Genomic DNA, 25,129 nt, shown 5'->3' with positions numbered 1-25,129 from the left:
ACAGCAGCGTGGCCTTCCTATTCTAAAACCCTATTAATTTACACGACATTTCACATACAAAGGGCTTTAATAGATACCATTTATAATTTGCCTGTGAGTGATAAGGATACGTCTTATCTGAAGTACAAGGTGGGTAATGTGACGGCAGGAGGCGAGGGGCTCGCAGGGGCTCAGGGAGGGCCTGGCTGCGGTGGCTGAAGACCCCAGAGCTCTGGTGCTCGCACGTCAGCTGCGCTGGCGGTCGCTCCTGCCCTTTTGCCCTTGGATTTGTTCAGTCCCTCCCAGCTCCTCTAGGAAGGGCTCAGCCAGAGGGACCTCTGGGGGCCCTTCCATCTAGTGGAAGCCTGCTCTCTCCTCTGTTGCCAGCACGTGCCCCAGAAAGCAGGGCTATGTCTCTCTGCTTCGTCACTGTGTCCCCAGCTTCTGGGGCAGGGCTGTGACGCAGCAGGTGCTGGTAAGCAAGTGTGGAATGGGTGGAAGAGGAACGGATAGGTACAACAGGGTGGGCAAGAAAGGGGCTCTACCTGCTCTAGGCCTCACCTGAATCCTAGCTCGTTCAAGGGTGGTGCCAGAGGTCAGACGAAGAGAGTGTGGAGAGGCCCTACACCAGCTCCACTAAGAGAGATGCAGGACAGGCCCCACACCCTCCCCTGCAAACCCAGGCTTGCCCTGAGGCCTGCTCGGGCTCAGAGCAGGGCAGCAGGGCTTCCGAGGGGGGTCAGCAGCTGCACTCTCGCTCTCCTGTCCTTCTCTAGGTGACTGCCACTGGGCAAGGCTCTTGGCCTCAAAGGAAGCCAGCCCTGGGCAGCCAGCACCCAGGGCCCACTGGGCCAGCTCAGTGCAATCCAACAGGGAACAGCCTAAGGCAACGGTGGGGACAGCACCCCTGGTTCACAGAGTGTCTGCCCATGATTCCCTAGGTCTGGGAAGAAGTGGCATCAGCTTTTCAGTGCTAAAGTCTGTTGTCCAGCTGTCCTGGCCCAGGTAATAGGACAGCACCTGCCCAGATGGGGGCCACAGAATCATCAACAGAGGTAGGAACGCTAGGGAGGGAAGCCACGTAATGCTTCTGGGCCCTTACACTTGCTAATCCCTGGACGTGGAGTACCCTTCCCTCACTGGCTGCATGGCAAACTCCTATTTGCACCTCAAAACCCAGTTCAGATGGTGCCCCTTCTTGAAAGCTTTGCTGGCAGTCAGTGACTCCCCAACCCTGCCACCCCTCCCCCCACCCCGTCAGACCACAGGGGGATACATCTGGCTGCCTGTGCGACGCCCCTCCAGGCTCTGACCTCCTCACTCGCTTTATCAGGACCCCTTCCCAATGCCCACAGAGGATCTAGCCCCCGGCAGGTCCTGAGGACACCGTCCAGCACACTACAGAGAATGCGCTCTCATGGCCCACCCCCAACGGAAGGCACCGGCACCACAGGCAGTGACCCCATTGGTTGGGTCTCTCTGAGGCAGGGGATCCAAGCTGACCTGGACTCAGGGAAAATACCTCGGGGTAGGACTCTGCTCTGTCTTTTCAGCCTGGGGAGAAGGAGGGAATGGGGGCCCATCTTGGCCTTCTGGTTTGTCCTTGGCTGTCCTAGACGCAGGAGCTGCCCATCCCTCAGGCCTGGCACTGCCGTCTGCCTATAATCTCACACTCTGTTGTTGTTGTTTTGTGTTTTTTAATGCCTGGTCAGTGACCCTCTCAACAACCTGTGAGGAAGGAGATAAGACAAGGAGATCAATAGCCCTATTGGACAGATGGGGAAACTGAGGCCCAGAGGTGGCCTTACTGTCCCAGCAAGCTGGGGACAAGAACTCAGTCTCCCGACTTCCCTCCTGAGAACCGGGGTCTCTGGCTTTGGCACCCCGAGTCACGTTTCCCTTTTTCATGCAGAGGAGTTTCAAGAGGCATGGAAACCTGATGGAAAGTGAAACCCGCAATCCCGTCAATTCAGACTGCTCCAATTCATTTCCGCAAGCATTTATTAAGTGCCTATTAGGCACCACGCTCTGCTTTCATCATCTGGGAATAGCGTCAGCCCCTGATCTTCTACGCGACGGGAGGAGCATGGGAGGGCGGCCCATCCACAGCTCACGCCAGAATAGGGGTGTGCTGCAGAATTTTACTTCCTCATTTTCTTTTAAAGCAGCAGCTACGCTGTCCTGACTAAGCCTGACTTTAATATTCAAATGAGGGATAAGCCCCCAGTACCCACAGGGCCAGGTGGCGTGGGAGTGGGCTGGCCACAGGAGGAGCTCGCTTGTGATTTCAAATCTGCCTGTGGGTCCAATCTGTGAGGGGGTAATCCCTAGAGACGAAGCTCTGGGCTGGAGGGATGTGCAGATGAGAGGGCTGGCGATGAAGCAGATGTGTGCGGGCTGCCGTGTCAGGTGGGGCTTCCCTTTACAAGGGAGCATTTCTGTCTACAGTGCTGAAACATCTAGCTGTGGGCGCCTGGGACTGTGGACACGTCAACAGGCCTGGGAAGCCGACCATCGCATCCTGGCATGTCAAGGTGGGCTCCCCTACCCGTCAGGAGCCAGCCATCACTCGCTGGGAGGGCTCTGTTCTGGAACCCAGGCAGAAGCACCGAGCCAGGCGGCACTGGCAGAGCTGAGGACCTACCGCGTCGGGGTATACCAGGGTTCCCCCTGAGGGCATTTCTGGGGTAGGGGGGTGAGGAAAGAGCCTCTTACAAACTTAAGCAGAGGAAAGTCCTGAGGTTTAAACAGACACCCGAGTGAGGGGTCATCCCAAGCCACTGGTTTTGTGGTTCCACCACAGTGGCCCTGGAATCGCCTCCCCTGACAGAGTCACAGAGGCTGGGAGGGAGGCCTGCTCCTCTCTCTTCAAGAACTTGACCAGAAAAAGCATCACTTTTTCCGGTGGGAGTACGAGCACAGGTTTCCCGAGTGGGGGCTGAGCACGAGGGTCTCCGCCATGGGGGTGGGCTGGGGGAGGGGTGGACGGAAGGCCTCTGGAGTCGCTCCCTGCAGTGGCCCAGGTTATCCATCCAGGCAGGGCCCCAGGCCTTTGGTGTGGCAGCTATCAGCACGTCTGAACACTTCACGCGTGTCGTAAACCGGAGGGAACTGACAGGTTGGTGTGAGCTAGCTCAGGAAGCAGCCCCTTGCCCCGGGCTGCTTTCCCCAGTCATCTGGCATAAGGCAAACTCCTTCCCCTTCCAAAAACTCGGGCCCTCTTCCCTCTGCTTTCCACATTCAAGCCACGGCCCTCAGGATAAGACAGACCACTAAGACTTGGTCTTTGCTCAAAGACTAGATGATGTGACCAAAGCTTACACTGCGGAGCCACAACTGAAGATGGGCCACAGCAGCTTCTCCGCCAGAGAGAACAGGATATCCTTGAGCTATGGCACCTCTCCTCAGAACACACCCCCTCCCTCGGTGTGGAACAGAAGGACTATCTTTTAGAGGGACCAAAAATCAACCAGCACCTGAGAACCATCCATCATCAGACTGGAGACATGGAAGGCAAAATACGTGGTGAGCAGTTGTGAGTTCCGGATCCAGCAACCACGCAGGCATCGCTAATCAACCACAGCTCCCTTTCTGCTGAGCTAAGACTTGGCCTCAAGATCATTCTTAAGCCAGTGCTCCAGGAAGCCAGTCCCCATCAGTCAACATCAGCACCTGAATGAAATCTGTTTTCCATCACTGAGGACGGAGAAGCACAAACTGGTACTTCCTGAACCAGAGTCCCAGGTTTCCCCGCCTGGAACCTGTACCACCCGGCTGTTCCCACACAGTCATCCTAGGAGGGAGGTGGCAGCACTGAGCCAGGGATGCTAGCCTGACTCTCCTGGCTGCCCCCAGGGCCCTGTGTCTGAGGTCACTTCAGTAGCCAAGGCTGTGGCTCAGACACTTTTTTGACGGTTGGGGCTGCATTAACCCTGCTGTCCCAGTAGAGCTGAAAGACCCCCAAAGGGCCGCAGCCAACCTGAGGCAGGGGGAGAGGAACAGAGCCCCGAGAGGAAGAGGCAGAGAGAAGGAGAGGCAGTGAAGAAAGAGGGGAGCATTCTTTTGAACTCACCCACATGGGTCCCTCACTGCGCCCCCCCCCCCCGCCCCAAACCCCTTCTGACTCACTTTGGAAATCTGACCACATCACTCCTCTACCTAAAATCCTCTAAGGGCTTTTCATGTGTTTTGTGGATCAAATGTGAATCCCGGAACCTGCCCCCCTTTCTAACCTTGTCTCCCCTGACCCACCCCCACCCCATTAACTGCTCTTAATCCCTGGGACCTGCACCGCAGCCCCTTTCAGGTTTGTGGCAGAGTTTGCTAAGTGTCCCCTAATAAATATTTCACTCTTCTTCCTTAATACCAGAATCCTGTTTTTAGCTGGCACATGGTTACCGGGAATAAAGACATTCCTGAGGTTCCTTTGCAACTAAAAGTGGCCATGTGACTAAGGCCTGACCAATGGGATCTAAGCAGAGTGCCACACATAACTTCTAAGAAGTGTTATTAAAGGGAAGAGATGTGTTCTTCTGGGATGAGTACGTAATGGCTGGAGCCTGAGCAGCCTTCTTAGTCTATAAGATGGAGTCTTACATTGAAGAGAATAGGACACAAAGATAAAAGAAACCCAGACCCTTGATACTGTGGAGCCACATCCAGGCTTCTTTCACACTGGAGAGAAAAAAAAAAATTCTTATTTTGCCTAGGTATTATTATATTGCATTTTCTTTCTTTTAAAAAAATACTTGATTCAGTGTCTAAGCACGTCATTTCTCTACCTGGGATACACTTCCTTCTCTTCTTTACCCAGCTAATTTTATTTGACTTTGTAAGACCCAGTAGTGGTGTCACCCCAGGCAGGACCAACAGCCTGTCTTTGTGCCCTTACAGCAGAGAGAGATTCCCTCTCTCTAGCTAAGCACCTGTCCCATGATGCTCGATGGGTTTGATCACTGGCTGTCCCTCGGCTGGGCCGTGAGCATCCTGAAGGAGCTATAGCCTTATGCACGTCCAGATATTTGGCACCTGATCCACTGCTTGATGATCAGTACATGGGGAGGGAGGGAGGGAAGAGGGGGGGTGAAGCAAGAAGTCCCAGCAACTCCCTTGGGGATTCTCAATCATTCCTTTCACTGATAAGTAGATCCCCTAGCAGGCAGCTTCATCGGGGGTGACGAGGAAGAGAAAACCACTCTGGAGAGTGGTAGAATAAGAACACCAAGGCCCACTGTTTCTGAAACTTCCAGTTGTATAGCATTCACCAATTTACAGGGCATGTTCACATATACACATCACCCTAGGTAATTCTAAAAACCTAACTCACTAGGCACTGTTATAATCCCGAGGGCTCAGAGGGCTAAGTCACTTGCTCAAGGTCACATGGCTACTATGTGGCCAAGTGACCTGGAAATGAGATCTTCTAGCTTCATGTCCAGCAACACAGGTGCCTCCTCGGACCTGCACCGTACAGGGGAGTTAGGAAAGCAAGCTACGTGCAAACCACACGTGGGCAGGTGTGCACAGTGCGTGCACGGGCTCACACACACCTGGTGCACAGATGCGAGGGGCTCCAGGCGTTCGGTGGCATTTTCACTCGAGGGCAGGGGGTGATGGCAGAGGAAGGGGGCACGGGAGCGGACCGAGCAGTTGCTGCATGCAAACGCTCTGCCGCGGCTCAAGGACAGGGCCGCCTCGAGCAAGTGCAGGGGCCACGAGGAAGCAGAGAGGGCTGGGCGCAGGCGGCAGCCAGGGGGAGTGCGCATGCTTTCAGAAACCGCACTAGGCTGTCACTGGTACCAGTTATTTAGTGCCTTCACCTCCCCCGGAGCGAGAGCAGGACACTGTCGGGCTAAGAGACGGCAGCACACAGCATGTCCGTGGTAAACAATTTATTTTTCTACCTCAGTTGCTTACAGGGGTAAAAATAAAACGGCAACAGGGAGAGGGACAGACGAACTATTTACAGGGGTGAAAATTCACAACGGCTAAAACGTCTGTGAGGCAAGCATATACTAGGACAAGTTCACCAAAGCAAAGCAATTCATAGCAGAACAAAATAAAGAGGAAAGAAGCCATACAGATTAAAAAAAAAAAAAACAGCACTCATGAAAAAGCCTGAGGGAAAATAAAAGGAAAGGAACCAATGATTATATCAAGCATCTTTAATGAGATGAACACAACCGCACAGGTTGGGTCTAAAGGACACGGACATTCGAAAGGATGGACTGAATGCATCCGACGGGAGCACGCAGGTCACTTCTCACAAACCCTGAGCGTGAACAAGGGGTGACTCTTGAGGGCCCAACTGAGCTGTACTTCGTTAATCCAAGAGAGTGGGGAAGTGGACGGATCAGGGTCATTGGGAAAGGAAGCCCTTCTGGGGGTGACCATCAGGGGTACCGACCTGATCAGGACAGACCCTCTGTGTTCGCGCCCTCTGACCCCAGTGGGCCAAGAGGCCCTTGATGCCAGCAGGGAATGCAAGGCCAGTAGGCGGTGAGGTGAGGGCAGAGGTGCCAGGGAAAGAGGGACCCAGTGTGGATCGGGGCCCACAGGGCCTGAGATGTGGCAGCACCTGGGTGCCTCCACTGTCCCTTCCCGAAGACAGATGTGCATTATTATAGCAACAACCACTGAGGGACTGGCCCCCAAAGACAAAGACAACCAGATAATGTTTATATAATTTTTCTTCCAGATTAGATCGTTCACATTAGTATTTATAGAATAGTCTCTCTCTGTGTGTGTGTGTGTGTGTGTGTGTTCACTTCTGGTTCTGTCCGCCACAGGACACAGGTGCTCCAATTCACATATCCCCAACCCCTGTGGGCTCCAGCACTTAAAAGCTCACCCATGAAATGCCCCAACAAGCCTATTTGGTGATTATTTAAAATAATTTGAGGTCTTCTTCCTAGATGCCCTTGAGGAAGGCTCTACAAAGTTTGTGAGAAGTTTCCCCCCGGCCCCATGACATTCTGGGAGGGTGGCAGGTGGAATACGTGGGGAGGTGTCCACAGTGCATACGAGAAGCAAACTGGGAGGGGACTGGAGAATAAAATTGCTTTTAAAAAACTGAAAGAAGCATTGAGGACAGGAGTCTTTTCCAAGAATTAAAAATGAGAAAAAGGACATTCGTTCCAACAGGCAGCTACGACAGTGTTCAGTGGGCACTGACAGCAGCGGGGTGGCCCCGGCAGGGACTGTGTCCTCTCTCTAGTAATGGTGGCAAACCCCAATTTGTTATGCCTCTCTTAAGAGCTAGTTGATAAAAATTATGTCTTGTGAAATCGGCAAGTAGTCTGCAAAGTGAAATAAGAACAGAAATTAACAGATTGAACTGAAATGAGGGTCCAGAGGGGGAAAAAGAGAGGAGACCACCGATCAGGATCGTGATAAGTCCAGTCCCCACACCGACCCACGAGGGCTGGGCTGGGGGTAAGGGGCACGCGGTGGACCATCTGGGCTTGGGAAGAAGGAGCCACGTCCACGGTGGCTGATCGTCACTCAGTCTTTCTGGAAGAGAACTACTCCCACTCGAAGAGTTATCTGAAGCCCATAGCCCCCTTTATTGGAGCAGCTCTCCTTTATTTTCATAGAAGCCTAAAGGTGGGCAGAGACAGGCATTTCTTAACACCAGCTGTGCAACCAGAAAGGTCTGCAGCAAGCCCAGGTCACACAGGTAGAGCAGGGACACGAGCGGATGAGATGGGGATTCACAGAAAGGGCCAACTCAGGTGAAGAGGCGGCACCTTCCCGCAGGGGATGCAGGATGCTCGGCGTGTGGTGAGGACACACAGGATGCAGACCTCAGCAGCCCTCCAGGACGGGGGTGTCCTTCCGCTGCTCTTAGCTACCTTGCATCACCCCACAGGGCGGATTCAGGAAGGGCTGGGAGGGGTGCGGGAGTACACGCATCACAAGGGGGACGAGGTGGGCAGTGGGTGAAGTGGGCACCGCTGAGAACATGGAAAAGGAAGGCCGCGAAGAAAAGACACCAGGGCAGCTTGGTGGTGATGAGACCATCTGTGCTGACGTCGCTGACTCACAGGCATGGGGAGGGGGTCAGCAGAGCCACCCTGACAGGGGCGAGGAGAGGGCAGAGTTGGGTTGCCCTCCCCTGGGTCACCCCTCTGCACCCCAGCCCCCCCGGCCAGATCCACTGAAGACATTCCTTACTGGCACAGGGCAAGAGACTCACGTCAGAACGCTGCAAAGCTTCCCTGCCCCTGAGGCCGAGGCTCCAGGAGGAGTCTGGAAAACCACAGGGGCCTACCTGGGCTCTGTGCGCTAGAATCCTCGGCTGCTGGAGGCTCCTGGACAGCAGACAGAGCTACCTTTCCACAGGAGGCCACTCCTCCAGGGGCAGGGTCACCCCCAAGCCCATTCCATGTCCCTTTACCACCACCCTCCCACCGGCTCTGTTCCCAAAGCCCTGGCTTGTGGTGAAGGGCTAGGCACCTGGGGGATCCCATCTCATCCTACCCAGCCTCGGTTGGTCACTCTTGCACCTCTGTCTGTCCTGCATACATGTCCATCGAGGGCAGACCCAAGGATGCAGGTCCCTGGGACACAATTCAACCAGATATTTCCTGGGCTGGCTCATGGGGCCCCGAGGGCAGGTTCTCAGATGAGATGGGGGCCTGAGCAAGGAGTCCACTGTGTCACCCCTCCCCCGAACTATACCGGGTTAGGATCCCTAACTGTTTGCTGGGACTAGTGCTACACTGAGGGGGCAATGGCAACCTGATTGTGAAGGGAGGTAGGCTTCAAGCACACAGAGCAGCAAGGCACTCTCACCGAGCCAGGATGTGTGACCCTGCACATCTTCTTATCCCCTGGGGAGGAAGGTAGGGGAGGGAAGGAGAGGAAAGGCTTCCCCAAAACTACCACCAGCTTCTGGGCTGAGCAGGACAGGCGAGGAATGGAGAACAGGGATGGTGACACACAAGGTCTCTCCAGGAGAGGCAGTGCCCGCATGCACGTGCGTGTGGGGACCAAGCAGCCCTCATCATAACACACCTCTTCATGTAGGCTCTGGAACAGCTCCATCCAGCAGAACTTTACGTGGTGACGGAAACGTTTTAGATTCTGCACAGTAGCCACTAGCCACGTGGTTGCTGAGTAACTGAAGCGTGGCTAGTGTGGCCGAGGAACCGAATTTTCCATTTTACTTAATTTTACTTAAATGAAATGTAAACCTTAGTCGCTGCCTGTGGCTAGCGTGATCGTACTGGACAGACGGATGCTAGGAAGATGACGGGGTATGGCAGTTAAGACCCAGGCCACCTGGGTCCCAATCCTGGCCCTGCCTCTTACTGGTTGTGACCCCTTGAACAGGGCTTCTACCTCTCCAGGCTTCAGGGTCCCCATCCGTAGAGGGAAAATCTAGAGGAGGTGCAGACCGTGCCTGGCCCGGTGCTGGCTTCTCAGCTTGCGGTGTCTGGTGTCCTGCTTGGCGAGGCCCGTGGCCACCTGAGCTGCCACGTGCAGCAGAGAAGCGGTGCGGAGGGCTCCCTTGGGGCAGCTGAGGCTGTTTGCTGAGGGGCCCACCCTGGTGGGGAGACCACCCGGCCCAGGGGACACACTTGTGGGCAAGTCCCCCCACGCATCCCCTCCACCTGAACCTCTGCTTCTGTACCTGCTGTTGTCTTCCGCCTCCCCCGCTATCAGAAAGGTGCACGGACCCCAGCGACCATCCTGCCCAAACCCCTCATTTCCAGAAAACAAAAGGGAGGCCCCGAGATGCTGGGTGACCTGCCTATGGCCATGGGCAGACAGGACAAGAGCCTAGGGCTTCTGTTGCTGGTTGAGGATCTGTCCCCCATAGAGCATGGCTCTCAGTGTCCCACATGGCTCCTGACCTCCCCCGACACACCCCTTCCCCACCCGAAGCTCAGTCTGAGGCCCCTCGCACACCGCACGCCCTGCCCTCCACTGCCTTCAGAGCGCCGTGCCCCCAGGGCCATGTCCTGCTCGCCTCGCCGCCTTGCAGCTCAGGCCTCCGGGTTTAGGAGGATGACCAACCAGGAGTGGAAGCCCAGTTCCCTAGCGGCCCCTGCCAAGACACAGAGCCCAGAGGGCAGAACTCTGCTCCTAGCATCTTCTCTACACACCCCAGCTGTCCTTAGAACACAGACACCCCCGAGCACCCCAAACATTCTTGCTGTACTCCAGGTCTGGGGAAGGCTGGCTTCCCCGCTTCTAGGGAAAAGCAAGCCCCATAAAACATCACTTCCTTCATGCCCCTCCCCCATCCCTGCAGGACCACGGCCCCCGCTGCCCCACAGGTGAGAGTCCCAGGCCTCCCGGTTACACGGAAGCTAGAGCAGCCTGGGCACGCGAGTGGGTATCACCGGGCGCTCTGCCTTGAGTCTCTGACGCCCACATGGAGGGAAGGGAGAATCTAACCAACCCCCCCGCCACCATCACTCAGGACAGAGAGCTAGACCCAAACCCAAGAGCACACCCAACACACATGTATGTCAGAAGGGCACCGGAGCCGGACGAGGGGAGGAAGGAAGGTGAGGTCTAGACAGCAAGGCACGTGAATGCTGGGGAGGCACAGGGTGACAGAAAACCCTGGGCCCCAAGTTCAGTCCCCTCCCCAAGGAGAGAGAACCTGGAAGAGGTTTCAGAAAACAGAGGGCAAGCAGAGGTAGGGCTCCTGTCTTTCCCTTCCCCCTACAAGCCACTCTCAACCAGTGAAATACTTCAGTTAATCAGAAACTGGGCTGCATCCTGACCTGGATACAAGGTCAAGTGGATCTGAAACTTAGCACCTGTAGGTCATTTCGTGAATGGATGTATGCATGAGTTGGTTCTCCTTAGGGGTTCCCCTCTCCCCAATGCAGCCCACCTCCCATGTCCCCAAAGCCCTGGGAGACAAAGCCACTCACCTGGGAACTGATAGCCATAGCTAGGAGCAAATCCAGGGTAGCCGCGGCCATAGGTTGCCACAAAGTTGGGGTAGCCTTGAACACAGAGAGAAAGACCACGTCGGTTAGCACAGCTGCTTCAGGTTGCGGGAGTCCGAGGGAGGGCGGGAGTGAGACACAGTCCGAGTTATTTTCCTCCACAAAATTACTTGTCTCCCGTGGGGGTCTTTACCCAGGGCCTGGGTCACCCCTCGCCCGTGGCTGGGGCACTGCTGTCAGCCTGCTGGTGATTAGCCCGTATTTGGGCCGAGAGACCCCCAAAGCCCACGCACTTTCTTGAACCTGCAGAGTAAATGCCACAGGTTAGCCCCAGACCCTCGGCCAGCGCCGGGCGCTGACATTTGCAGAGCTTACCCTGTATGTACTTTACCTTAAGGCTATTGACAGTAGGAGATTAAAGTCCTTCGCCAGCACCATGGACAGAGCATAAGGAACGCGGGGTGGGGTCACAGTCTAGGGGCAAAACTCGGGGCTGACTCTGTGCCTCTGGAAAAACACTGGGCCCAGTGAACCATGGCCCGGGGGACGCAGGGACCAAGCCACGTCCAAGCAGGGACACTCCACCGTATCTTCCCAAGGCCCTGGGAGAACAGGGAGGGCCTGGCTGTGCTAAGTGTGCACCACAAGCGTGAACCCAAAGCCTCAACAGGCATTTCCCAGCAAGCACGCTCCTTCCAGGCACCCGTCTCAGCAGATTACCTGGGGGTGCTGGCTAACCAAGGGGTGTCTGTGGAAACCGCTGCTGGACTGGGCATGGGGTGCAGGGGAAAGAACTGGCAAGTTCTGGCGTCCCTGTGGTCGTCTCCGATCAGTTACCAGTTACCAATCCTGCATGAGACGCCACTGCAGCTCCCTACCCTTCGTGGTGCCCACTCAGACCCTCACTCCTCACGTCCCGACTTCTTGAGTTCGGCTACAAAGAAGGCTGGGGTAGCCTTCTTGGATGGAAATTCCACTGGCCATAGCAGACCCATGGCTGCCCCGTTCCCAGCCTGCCAGGCTCCCTTTTCTTCCCTCCACTCCATATAGAAGAAACTCAGTCCATTCACGCTCTTAAAATACCACCCTGGTCAGCCTGCCACCTACTTTACCACCACCACCACTGCCAGCCTGACCTCTGCTTTGACCTCTGAGCGGGATGCCTGTGGCTCTTTTCGGCTGCCCAGCACCTGAACCCCCTTCTCTGTGTCTGAGTCTTGGAGACGGGCCTGCCTCCCATCATGGAAGCAGACTGTGAACCCAGGCTGGGCCAGTGCAAGTCTTCTCCAGGTGCCAGTGGGGCAGAGGAGGGCGGACGGTTCAGAATCTATTCTGGCGTCAGCAGCAGAGCCCGGGGTCCATTGGTGGCAACAATGGCCCCCTAACCAGGTCATTCCTGGGTTGTCCCCTTGGTGGGGCTGTGGCTGACCGCCCAGCTCCCCAGTTCCTGCCTGTTCCCCAGCCTTCCTGGCACTTCTGTCCGTTGCCCAAGCCCCTTCCAATAATCTCTTTTACTGTCTATAGCAGCCAGAGTTATTTCTGTTGCTTTGTCACCAAAACGCTAGTAGAAAGCATTTTGATGGGCAGGTTTAGGACAGTCTCCACGCCCTCCAACCATAAGGCCCATAAGTGGCGGCTTTCCACATGTACCCTTGCGGCTCCATACAGCAACTTAAACACCCTAAAGCCAGGCTCTGGGGTCTCATGATCCACTTCCAAGGTGGATTCTCACATGTCACAAGCATTTTCTGACCCTGCAGGTGATGGCTGAACACCAAGATCATTCACTAAATTCCAGCTTGGGTGCAGCATCACGAGTTAGAGTTTGCGGGTCTTCCTGCTGCCTGCTCATAGCGCTTTTATGCTGAAGGCGGTCCAAAAATGGGACCCACCCTCCTTCACTTTCCTCTGCTTGTTGGTGTCACAGCTTTCATCTTGACCAGAAGATCTGTCATCAGACCTAAGACAGAAGTTTGCTGGACTAGACATCAGGAGATGGGTTCCAGCCTCTGGCCCAAGGCCATGTCATCGGGAGCTTGAGTCTTGCCATCTGTAGAAAGCTTCGCAGGTCCCCTGAAGTGCTGATGGGCCCCAATTCTCAGGGACCAGCTGTGGCTCCTTTCCCTCGCTTCGGCCAGAGCTTTTCCAAATTTGCAGTCACCGCTCACTGGCCAGTTGATCTGTTTACACCCCACAAGGGTCTTGCTGCTTGCTCTTTCTGCATGAGTTTATTTCCCAGCACTTGGTGCCTTGCTGACAGAGGGATGCCCAGACCAACCAGGATGACCTGGTGGCTTTGTCCTGACTGCAGAGGAACAGACCCCAGTGAGTCGCTGAGCTCTGGCACCCAACGGGGAAAGAGAGACAGAGAGACAAAGTATAGGGACAGAGACGGGGACTCGGGTGCCTTAAGTGGACACACACATACTGGCTCCTTCCTTGGTATTTATCTCATGGCTGGCCAGCCCAATTCTCCTCCAAATTAATCACCTGCTATCAAATCAGATCTTTCAGCAATAGACTTCTTACCATGATTTCAACAATATTGATTAATGAATTATATGCAAACAGCCAAGTCACTGCTGCCCAAGGGCTTTCCTAGTGAAAAATGACTCCTTTGCCTCTAACTTCAGTGCTGGGGGTCTTAAATATTTTAGTGTTAACGTGACAGCAAAAACCTAAGCCCATGTGTCACCTTCCGAGGCTCCCTCAGGGTGGGTGGGGTGGAGGGTGGTGGAACGCCCAGTCCCTCCCTGATTCGAGTCACCAGTATGATTCCATTGTATCTGCCTACTTCCTGGCACACTCGCAAGTCTTCACCAGGAATGAGGAAAAGCATGGTCAAGTTCACCCCAGTTGGGGGCCTCACCCCAATCTTCCCAGGCATGTCAAAATTGTCTCCTGTTCAACAAAGATGAGAATTTGGCATCTGCCCGAGTGGGGGCTCTTATCTCCGCCCCCCATCGCCGAACATCCTCTGGGTCGGGCAGATGAAATCATAAATTTATAATACAACATTACTTCAATTTTCCTCTTCATCTACTGCTGTGCAGTCCAGCTCTGCTCCAGCGGTTCACAGCCCCAGCCACATGGGGGAAACCGGCTGGCTGCGTATCAGTAGCACATTACGGCAGACCCACGCGGGCGCTCCATCAAGCCACATCACGTTGAGATGACCCAGCCACCGCTTCCATTAGCAGCCGGGCCCCTCCCTCACTGGCCACTGCATGATTTATTTGCTCCAGTGCTCTGGATGCCTGATCAAGCCCACAGTAATTATCTCTTGTCAAAAAAGGAAAAAACCAAGCCTTCTGCCTGGATGACCACCTTTCTTGCAGACAGGCTTTCCATTGTGGGGAAAAAAAAAAAAATCAGAAATCAGCAAGAGAATTTGAAGTTGCCAGTTGGCTCATTTGGGGCACCCCCCCTTTTGGGATGCTGGCAGAATTCTCAGAATTGTGGTTCTAGATCTTTGTTCCAACCCTAGAAGATGTTTGCACATGACTCATCCTTTTCCAGGCTCTGTTACTCAGCTACTCAAGAGTCACAGAAAACGGCTCCCACCAGGCCCCCAACTTGAAAGAGACAAGAGACGGGGCTGTTTATCCAGGGAGCTGCCAGCGTGTGACACATCTGCCGCGTGGCGTGCAGAGCGTTGCCTGGGGCACCACGGTGGCTCCATGAGGTCTGCATACAGATGCGACACCAAGTGCCAAGGGCCCTTTCCAGGCCGTAGTCTACAAGGACGCTGGGCCCCCAGAATCATCTGGAGTTGCAGGGGTTCCTCCAGACCTGTGCTGTCCCATTAAAGTTTAATTTAATTTAAATTATATAAAAAGAAAACTTCAGTTCTTCAGCCCCGTCTTAAACGCTCAATAGCCACATGCAGCTAGCGGCCACCATCTTGGGCGGTGCGGATATACGACCTTTCTACCATCGCCGAGAGTTCTAGTGCAGTGTGCTGCTCTAGATGGAAAATGAAAAGCTGAATTTTGAGTTTCCTCTGTTTACTAGAAAACAGCTGAACAAATGGAGACCTCCTTGGGGATGACCTCAAACAGATATTTTGGGGAAAGACAAATCCCAGTTGAAATTACAAATGAGTCTAGGCATGCGGCTCTATGTTCCAGCCAATCTCCTTCTGATCAGTGAATGCCAGCAGATTAGAGCTCTTCATCCCTTCCAGACAAAAAAAACCACTTTTTTTTTGCTTTCATTTCCGAGGGGCTTAATGTTGGGGAACACTGGGTCAGGGTTTCACAGCGCCGCTAGAATGCCTCTGGCTTTCTTCAGCTGGTCAGCAATGTCTCTCCACTTCTGGGACCGCAGGGTGAAGCTTTTCTTCAAAGCCTCAGCAATGAGGTATTTCTCTATCACTGCTACCAAACACGTTAAAGCGTGTGTGCCCAGCGAGGTCAAGATAGTTAGAGGCAGTAGGATTATACGGCTGAGAAGGCCAAGAGGAATCAGATATATCAACGATAATCAGGTTTGCTTTTATTAAGTCCACTTTCATTAAGAAAAACCAAACAGATTCTAGTGCACTGGGTGGGCAAGGCAGCGAACAAAGTCTGAGAGCTGCAAAAATACCTTTCCTAAGGGTCTTAGTTGATTTTGGTTTTGTCGAGCTCAAAGGCTGGGAGACTGACTTAAGGATGATTCCTCCTCTTCTCTCGTACACTTTCTTAAAGGAATTCCCATTGGTCTGATTATTCCACGATTCTGTCAAAGGCTATGAAAGCTAAAACCGAAACAGCTGTAGGTCTCCTCCCAAGAACGTTTGCTGCCACAGCAAGAGAGATCAAGAAAGAATAACTGCAACTGAAAGTATGGAGAAAATCTTAAAGGGTATTTAAAAATTAGTTCCACAGTTTCCAAGTCATTTATGGACCAGTGTGTCTGCTGTCTCACTAGGATGTCTACTCCCTGATATCAGACTTCTTTCTCTGGTGCCTCCTAAGCATCTAGAACAATGCCTGGCACTTAGGAGGTACTCAGTAAATATTTGTTGAATGAATGGATTTAAAAGCTTTAATGGGTTACAGTCTCACTTCTAAAAATCCCTAACAGTGTTATGTATTTTTCTGCCCTTTCGACGATAAAAGTTTAAATCGCTGAAACCTCATCTCATTAACAAACTTAAAAAAAAGTGTTTCTGCGTGAGCCAAGTTCATTAGCCAAACTGTTGGCGGTGGCAACGGTGGTGATTCTAGGACTGATATGCAGGCCTAGTGCACCACAGAGATGGTGACCCAGGTGACTGATGGAGTCAGGTCAGGCCATCTTGCCAAAGGATTAGACTTCATTGGTGACATCACTTTAAGGGAAGAAGCAAGAAGCAAGGGCTTCAGTTACAGCACAGCAGATGGCACTCTCCTCGACCAAGAGTCCAGAGGCCCAGGGTGCCAAACTGTGCCAGTGGGTGAAAGAGAGGGCAGCCCTGGGAGTTTCTGGCGAGCGCATCAGAGAAAGCTCGGTGAAGACCCAAGTCTGGCTGGGGAGGCAACAGGCCAACCAGATCGTGAGACTGTGAGTTTGTTCCCTGGGTGGTGGTCTGATTCCCCCTTCTGCCTGGACCTCAGGCTGAGCTGGTTCCCAACTGGGGACACATTTGGGGACCTCTCAGGAGGCCCTGTCTCAGCAGGCATCTAGATGTCCTCAACATAGTAGCTGGGGAATTCAGGAGGGCTGGGAGCTGATGAGGGCTGGAGTCCAGTGCACAGACCTTGTTGGGAGGTAGAAATTCAAAGATAATCCAACTCCCTTGGCTGGGGGTCCAAGGAGGAGGCTGCAGGTGCCATGGCACAAGTCACACACAGATGCAGGTCTAGCTATGTTCTCGGTCACCGGCAGGAAGGGATCCCAAGTGGCAGGGTGTTGGATACCTACTTGGGTGGTAATTTGCCCGGGGCTCCCCAGTACCTTACTAACAACAGCTCCCAGTTTGAGTATATATTACTGTATTTTGTTGATTAGAAGACACACTTTTTTTTTTTTCTTTCACATCTTAACATCCTGAAAGTGGGATCCATCTCACAATGTGGTTTAGTTAACAGTATATAGTTTTTCTTTCCAGATGGTACACAAGGTGCATTCCACCACCCATGGCAGCTTGAACCTGACAAAATACAGCACTGGTTGGGCACGATACGGCTTCATTTATCCTCAACAACCCCATGAAATGAGGGTTCCCATATCCCTATGGATGGGGTAACTGAAGGACAGAGAAGACTGTCCCTCCAAAGTCACACAGCTGACCAGATGAGAAGTCCAGATCTCCTGATTCTGAAGTCCTGAGCCCTTTCCTGTGGTCCACACAGCCCGCCTTGGTGGAAGCCAGACCCACACCATCAATTCCACCCGAAGAGCTCTCTGCTTGCTTGGGGGTGGAGGAGAGCCTCGGTGACCTGAGGGGCCCTGCCTGGGGCATGGGGGTTTCGCCTGGTGGCAGCCTCAACCAGAGCTACATGGGCAAGAGGCCAAACCCTTAAGTAGCAAGGGTATGGGGGATGGGGATGAACTGGGGGAGGCTATGACTCAAGAACTAATAGACTCAACCACAATGACATTTTAAACCAGCTATTACTACCTCTTTACTGCAGCTCAGGGAAGTCATAACTTGAAACATGAGAGAACAAAGTCGGGGAAGATGAGTGAGCACCTGGCAGCCATCACATTTCCATCCCTCAGAGAGCAGGAACCAATCAGATGGCATCTGGAGAAGCACGGGGACCATGTGGGTCTGCCCACCACCAACTGTGGTCCGAGCCACTCGGCCACCACCTCTCCTCACACACGCACTGCCTGGACCTGCCCAGCAGCAGCCTTGATGGCCCTCGGGGCTCCACACTAGGACCCTCGCATTCCAAGCTATTTCTTCTGTCTGCATGGCCCTTGGCTTGCTCATCCTTCTCTTCCTAGCTGAGATGTCACCTCCACAGGGAGGTGTTCCCTGATTCCTCCAACTAGTTTCCATTCCTCATTATGTGCCCATAAAGCACCTCACAACTCTCTCTATTATGAGTAATAACGTATCCATGTGATGAGCTGTTAAATGTCACTTCTCTCACTAGACCACAAGCTCCATGAGGGAAGGGACCACATCTGCCTTGTTAGGCACTGTCTCCCAGTGCTGGCCCTGGGCCAGGAACGCAGTAGGTGCTCAAGGACTATTGCTGTTGAATGCCTCCTGCGGTCAACAAGGCACCTGCCTGGGCTCCCATTATGAAACCATTGGTCTGTGGAGCCCCGAGCCCTTGCTTGGCATCTGGGAAGAATACAGCTGCCGCACCTTTGCTCTTTGGCAACTGACATGAGCGAGCTGGCTTTGCTCCACACCTCTGCTTCCCCAGGAAGAAAACCTCCCCCAGGCAAGCAGAGAAAACCATGGGGTACATGATACCTCACATAAAGGGTATCAAGTGAGAGGCAGAAGGGTGGGGGTGCTTCCTGAAGATCTGGATCCTAAAAAGCCATTTGATGCCCTAGGGACTTTATACTCATCATTTAAAATTCAAGACTCTGAAAGCCAGCAGGCAGTAATGGGCTCAATTCTTTTAAGATTTTATTTTAAAATTTGGAACTATTAATCCATTTGGGGTTTCTTTTGGTATATAACATAAGGTAAGGGCCACATACAAATTATTTATAGAGCAAGAGCTACACAAGTATCTTACAGTCAACCAGGAAATCATTCTCATTGATTTTTTAAAATTAATTTCTTTATAATAATTAAACTCATACATAGAAACACATTTAATTTAGGCTCCTTAACTTTTTCTATCAACAGGTGCCTTCCTATATGCCACACTATTTTAATTACTGTAGTTTTGGACTATGTTCTGATATTTGGTCAAACTCTCTTTTTTCTCATTTCTCTTTTTAAAAAATTTTCTTATTTATTCTCATGTGTTTCTTCTTCTAGATAAGTGTTAGAATCATTTGGCTAATTTTTAAAGAATTACAATAGGAATTTTTGTTGAAACTCTTTTAAAACTAAAAAATTAGCTTTAACATCTTAGCCATTTTGAGAATTCTCATGGCATCCTTTTCCATTTTTTAAAGTCCCTCAAAATAACTTTACCTGCCTTGTTACTTCCTCAGACAAATAGATACAATTCTTTTAAAGGTCTAAATTCTAAAGCCAAGAAAAGTTTTATAAATTTAAAACTGAGCCAAGAATGATTTAAACAGCAGCAAATCTGAAAATACATAAAGAGCTTATCAAACAATATAGAAGAGGGACTCTTAGCCAAACCAAATGAAACCCATTAAAACTAGACAGACCGTGTGCCTGAATGGAATTTTACCATTAACTACCATTTATCCCATTTAATTAGTATTTTCCTGACACACAATAACTTGCACTAAAATACCGTTCTCTCGCCTTGAAATTTCTAATTACTGTTGCGACCCACACCATTATGCTTCTCCACTGCTTTCTCCATCTTTCATGCCTTTTAGGGGGCAAGATTTTCAATTATCTATGCAGGATGGACAGAGATACCTTTAAGGAAGGGGCATAATATGCAACTCAATTTCTCTAAAAGCCAGGAGAGATCATTTTTCATCAGAACAAACATACTTTGTCTTTCATCATTTTTTTTTTTGCAAATAAAGAATAAAACAGGTTATTTAAGACATCCATTTAAACACAAATTTCATATCCCAAGAGAAAAATGTTAATCACTTAAATAGACAGGATTATTGCCCACCATTACCATATCCCCTCCTCTCCCAAGTTTTAGAAAATGTAGCCTTGGCTCACATAAGTTAAGCCAGCCAGGAGTCCATAGGTCTTTAAGAACTCCCAGTCAGCAGAGAGGGCTGAGGCAAAGAGAGTAACTTTTCCTCCTTTTGAAAAAGGGAGTGAAAAGGGGAAAAAATAATATCAAGTACCTTCTATGAGCCAGGCATGGGACAAGATGCCTATCTAGTTGTCTGCCTATCTATCTATCTATCTATCTATCTATCTATCTATCTATCTATCTCTGCTAACTTAATGGTCACAACTGTCCTGTAAGAGGGATTATCACCCTCATATACAGATAGGGAAGCTGAGCCTCAGACAGGTAAAGCAGTTTGCCCAACCGGAAGGTGACCCAGTCCCCAGGGTCCGGCCCAGACTCACCCAGCATCCCCATGCCAAGCATGAAAGCATCCATGGTATAAGGCAGTCCCCGGGCCCGGCCTCTTGTCCCAGGTGGGAACATGACTTCCTTCGGCTGAGCCTTCTTACATTCTACCTGTTAAACAGAAAGGCGAACAAATGAGATGCAAATGAATTCCATGTAAATGTCAAATGCAGAACTGATCTGGTTACCAGCTAAGTTATTTTTAGCCTTGCTCCTTACTCACTGTAAAAACAGTCGTGCCAAGTAAATGGCCTGCAAGATAAATACTGAAGAAAACACACCACTTGTGCAAATCCTGCAAAAACCTACAAGGATGAGATTGGGTTTGGAGGGGCGGCAAGGACATCAGCTGAAGATGCCCAGGTGTGGGCTGGAGCTCAAATTGAAACCTGCGCAGAAGGCGTGAGAAGGCGGGCGATGGCTGTTGGATGCGTCTGTGACTAATAACAACAGCAATAGTAATAATCCGTCATTATCGTTCAGCCCTTTACATGTTTACACATTCCTCTCAGGCTCCATCAGGTCAGCGACTCTTCATAGCAGGCCACTTGCTATGAAGTCTCATTAAATAGACAGGCCAGTTAGTCTTAGCTCCATTTCACAGATGAGAAAACTGAGCATCAGAAGGCTTGTGTAACAAGCTCTAAGCCATATCCCAGCAGGCGCAGGCCCGGAAGCCGGAGTTTTAAAATTTCTAGGTCAGCGATGCCACCATCTCCATAAAACCTGCCCCAGCACACTCCCGAGGGAAGTAATAAGATTAAACGTGGATTACCGGTTTCTCACTTTGCAGCTATGTCTTCAAGTGGTTGCTAATCTTTCCTTTCTGTTTCCCCCTCTGCCTCCAAAATTTCTTAATCCTATTCTGCTCACATCCAGAAGTCATTTACTTAACAACCTTAATGACACGTAATACAGACCCTACACTGTTATCACTGGTGTTCCTTAGGCCCTTGGTGGGCGCTTACTTGCTTTTAGTTTACAGACAGATTTAACGAGCCTTGTTAGCCAGGAATCAATCCCATTGCTGATGAAGATGGGATGTTGTAGAGCAAGGCAGGAGTGCTCAAAGCTGCCGGAACTAACAGCACGACAGCCTGAGAGTGATGGGGAAAAGATGAGAATCAGGCACCTTATTTTTTTATTTTTGTTTGTGGTACGCGGGCCTCTCACTGCTGTGGCCTCTCCGGACGCGCAGGCTCAGTGGCCATGGCTCACGGACCCAGCCGGGGCACGAACCCGTGTCCCCTGCATCGGCAGGCGGACTCTCAACCACTGCGCCACCAGGGAAGCCCCAGGTACCTTATTTTAAAAAGCAGTCTGGGGCCATATAGTATAGAAGCCAAAACTTCACATAGCTCCACAGCTGCTGAGGGTCACGATCACACATTAAATCACTATTGCTCATGGTATGTCTGAGAGATGAAGAAAAAGTTAAATTTTGTGCAGTGTACTTTGTTTTAAAAAGGACCTACACGGGTTATCCATTATGGAGATATTCTCATTCCAAATGCTTCAATTAAAAGGTATTTTAGTGCTTAAGGCTAGGAGGAAGCTTTAATTACCTAAAATATTAACTCCTCTTTCTTCAAAGACGCCGGATAATAAGTATTTACTGCTGCTCTTTAAAGAATGATCACCACGCATGCTTTAAAAAAATGGACAAAATGGTTCAATAGTCATGACTGATATGTTTAATACGAAGAGTTTTTATAGAGTAAAAGGAAAGAGATGAGCATCTCCACAGAGAAATGGGTAAAGGACTCGAACAGGCAATTCAAAAATGGCTCATAAGGAAGCATACATCCCCAAATGTGTGCTTTTTGAAACAGCAAAAGCCATAAATGTATACACTTCCTGCAACCAAGAAACCCTACTTACAGGGATTTATCCTGCAGGGATGAGGCTATTCACCACGAGCATTAATTATAATTTTTTTTTTAAAAAAGGAAATATCCTAAATGTCCAAGAACAGGGAGTTAGGCCGAGTTTGGTTCATCCAAGCTGATTGAAAGCTACGCAGCTACGGAGAAGCAGGCTGATAATAACATACACGGGTATTGGGAAACCCTCAGTCCCAGGCAAACCAGGGCGGCTGGTCACCCTAACTGCAAGAGGTGGGGACAAAAGCAAATTACAGTGCCTTTGGAAAATAAACAAGTGTATATATCATATAGGGGAAAAGTACTAAAAAATTACGCCAAAGTTGTCTTAGTTTCTTCTTTACTTCCATTATGCGTTCTACTGTTGTTGTTTATTCCTCCAATTTTTTCGCTTCGAGCATTACTGTCGCAAGCGAGGTGGGGTGATTCTCAAGAAATAAATTCATCAGAATTGGGTCTTTTCGATTTCTCTCATAAGCCCAGAGCTGACATTGTGCTCCTGGACTCCAGATCCCACCCCTGCGACTCAGAAGCAGGCTGAGAAGCCTCATTTGCAAGAGGCTGCCTGAGCCTGGGGAGATGGGTGTGCTCTGCAGAGGCAGACAGATAATTACCTAACGCCAACACCGGGATCTGGAATAATACGCTAACCAGCTCACTTCCTAATAGCCCTATCGGTGACAATCTACTGCATTGTCTTATGAAAACCTGCTGCCTGTTCCTAGGCAACCTGATCAACGAAATTTTCAGGTTTATACAATTTTCATTTAGGAAACATAAAGGTTAACTGACTGTAATGGGAGTATTTTAAACAAACCCACCTCCTCTTCCTCTCACAGAACAGGGCTGGCAGCTCTGTTGAATTCTGCTCTGTCTGGGCTAGCGATGTTTCGGGCGGCACCGGCTGTGTGGGTTCTGTCAACCCCTCGCCGTGTCGATGGTGAGCGCTCCCGGAGGCCAGGGGCCGTGGCACGCGCTCTCTCTGGGGGACCCTGCACGTCCCGGGCACTTGAGTGACAGGCAAAGGCAGCAGTCGCACTAGGGTGCCTGGCCTGGCCTGGCTGGCACGGAAGGCTTCTCGAAAGATTTCCCAGGACCAGGAGGCCTGCCCCCAGCCCTCACTACCTTTGATGATCTCGTATGAAGAAAACACACAAAAGGGAGAAGAGGTATAGCTTTTCTCTCCCTGGATCCTGAGTCCTTGCAGTGGGCCTGAGGCTTGCTGACGATGAGACTCTGTCCTTCGCCCATCGGACTGTGAGTTCTCAGGGCAGGGATCAGGGTCTGCCTCTACTTCCTGGTCCCTCAGTGAGGTTCCATACAGAGCATGGATTGACCTACATGCTCCTTCAGGGAGACCCGGTCTACTTGATGCCACGGTGCTGAGGAACGCGACGGGCCCAGCGAGCGCTAGGCAGCGGGGGTGCGGAGACACACAAGGCAGGGCCCCATCCAAGGGCCATCAGTCTATGAAAAGAACAGGTCTTGACTGCCCTGTTTTCCTAACATTAAGGCAAATATTCATCTGTCAACCTGTCCCTTGTCACTTCTGGGCCCGTCAGCCTCTGGTACCTCTTGAGTGAGCCTGCGTTTGAGTCACCCCCATCCCCGCTCTCCTCCCACTGGGCCCTGGCCAAACCAGAGAACTTGGAAGGAGCACCAGAGTTACAGTCAGAGCCAGAACTCGGGGAACCAGTCCATCTCCGCAGCTCCACGCACTTGGTCATCCGGCCACACGCTGTCCCAGTTTTCTATTGCTGTGCAACAAACTCCCCCACACTTGGTGGCTCTGAGCAATAATTTATCATGCTTCCTGGTGGCTCTGAGTGCGGAGTGGGCCCAGCGGGGCTCTTGCTTGTGGTCACTCATGTAGCTGTGGTCAGATGGTGGCTGGGGCTGGAGCCAGAGGAAGCCTGCCTCGGAGGACAGCCAAGATGCCTTCTTCCCTCCCACGGCGGGCAGCAGACGCTGCTTTGGCTAAGACCGTTCATCGTGGCTTCTCCGTGGCACTCGGTCTTCTCCCAGCATGGTGGCTGAGTCCCAAGAGGGAGTGTCCCAAGCATGAGCATCCCAAGGGACCGAGGCTGAAGCCACCCAGCTTCTTATCTCAGCCTTGGGAGTCACACTGTTTCTTCCATCACCTTCTACTGGTTACACTGGGCCGGCCTGGATTTGGTGTAGGAGGGGGACACTCTCAAGGACATGAATGCTGGGAGGCCTAGGCCATAGGGGCCATCTTTGGAGACTATCGCACGAGATCAATGGAGAGCAGTGAGCAGACAGGACAGCGGGACCCTTGGTGACGGGCTTGCTGGGGGCTGCCTTCACCATGGGGCGCAAGGCAGGGCACTGAGGCTCCCTTCCCAGGGCAGCCCCAGAGACACTCATCTGGCTCCCCAGGTAAATAGAAGCAAAATAGGAGTGGTTCTCCTGGTGACCTGATCTGCTGCTCCAGCTCTTTCAGCACCGTCCCTTTTATGGTTAGACCCCCTCATTTACGGTAAATGCTCCCCAACACCCACACCCAAAGTGCACACTCTCAGGCAGCCCTGGTGGGGGCAGAGTCTGAGGGAGAAACATCTCCGAGGCTTGGGTCTCAGGTCTCCTCCATCAACAGCTCAGACCCCGCCTCTGCAGCTTCTCACCACGGCTGCCATCAACACTGTTTCAAATGACAGCTGGAGAAAGTCATCTGGGTGGAGGGGCAGGAGGCGGAGTGGGAGTTCCATTGGGATCTGTGCTCGTAAGAAGCGCCAGAGGCCACTTGTGACCAACTGCTCACACCAGGAAGATGAGGCCTCCATTTTCAAGCTTCACGGCTGGCAAAGCCACAAAGTAACCCCACACCGGGGTCCAAATGCCAAGACATGCCAACCCCCCCAAAGCTAGATGGATTTGCTTTAAAATTCCAACCTCCAAATATGCTGCTTTGCTTGGCAAACTGGCCTTGGAGGAGAGGGTGTGGCTTCCCTGTAGCCCACGCAGTGATGGGCTCAGAAGGATGACCGGGCTGAACCCTCTTCAATGACAGCCCAGCTGTCCCTCCAGAGGGTGAATCGGAGGCTACTGTGAGGGTGACGTGTGGTCCCTAACCCTCTGTGCAGGATGCTCGTTGGTGTGGGGTGCCTCCGCCCACCTGGGTCCAAAGCAACTCAGTGAGGAGGTCTGCTTCTAACTTTATATTTAGAAAGAACTTCAAGAGGACAGCACAAAGGACACT

The 25,129-nt window shown here is 51.8% G+C and overlaps 1 protein-coding gene across 3 annotated transcripts in view; it reads right to left on the bottom strand.

The window, feature by feature from the left end:
• Positions 1 to 25,129, bottom strand: part of MSI2 (musashi RNA binding protein 2) — a 388,273-nt gene that overhangs the window by 38,929 nt on the left and 324,215 nt on the right. For 2 of the 3 annotated variants that reach the window (XM_029211534.1, XM_029211535.1), the window contains exons 9-10: positions 20,023 to 20,137; positions 10,875 to 10,949 (exon numbers count right to left, since the gene is read on the bottom strand). In XM_029211534.1, coding sequence (XP_029067367.1) covers positions 10,875 to 10,949; positions 20,023 to 20,137 — 190 coding nt within the window. Of the gene's footprint in view, positions 1 to 6,128; positions 7,278 to 10,874; positions 10,950 to 20,022; positions 20,138 to 25,129 lie in introns of those variants that run through there. The other variant, XM_029211536.1, reaches the window with a different exon arrangement.

This window comes from Monodon monoceros, unplaced genomic scaffold (genome assembly GCF_005190385.1).
Source record: "Monodon monoceros isolate NGI ecotype Baffin Bay Population unplaced genomic scaffold, NGI_Narwhal_1 Super_Scaffold_9, whole genome shotgun sequence".
Classification (NCBI taxonomy): Eukaryota; Metazoa; Chordata; class Mammalia; order Artiodactyla; family Monodontidae; genus Monodon; species Monodon monoceros.
This window is presented reverse-complemented; position numbering and strand designations above follow the sequence as displayed.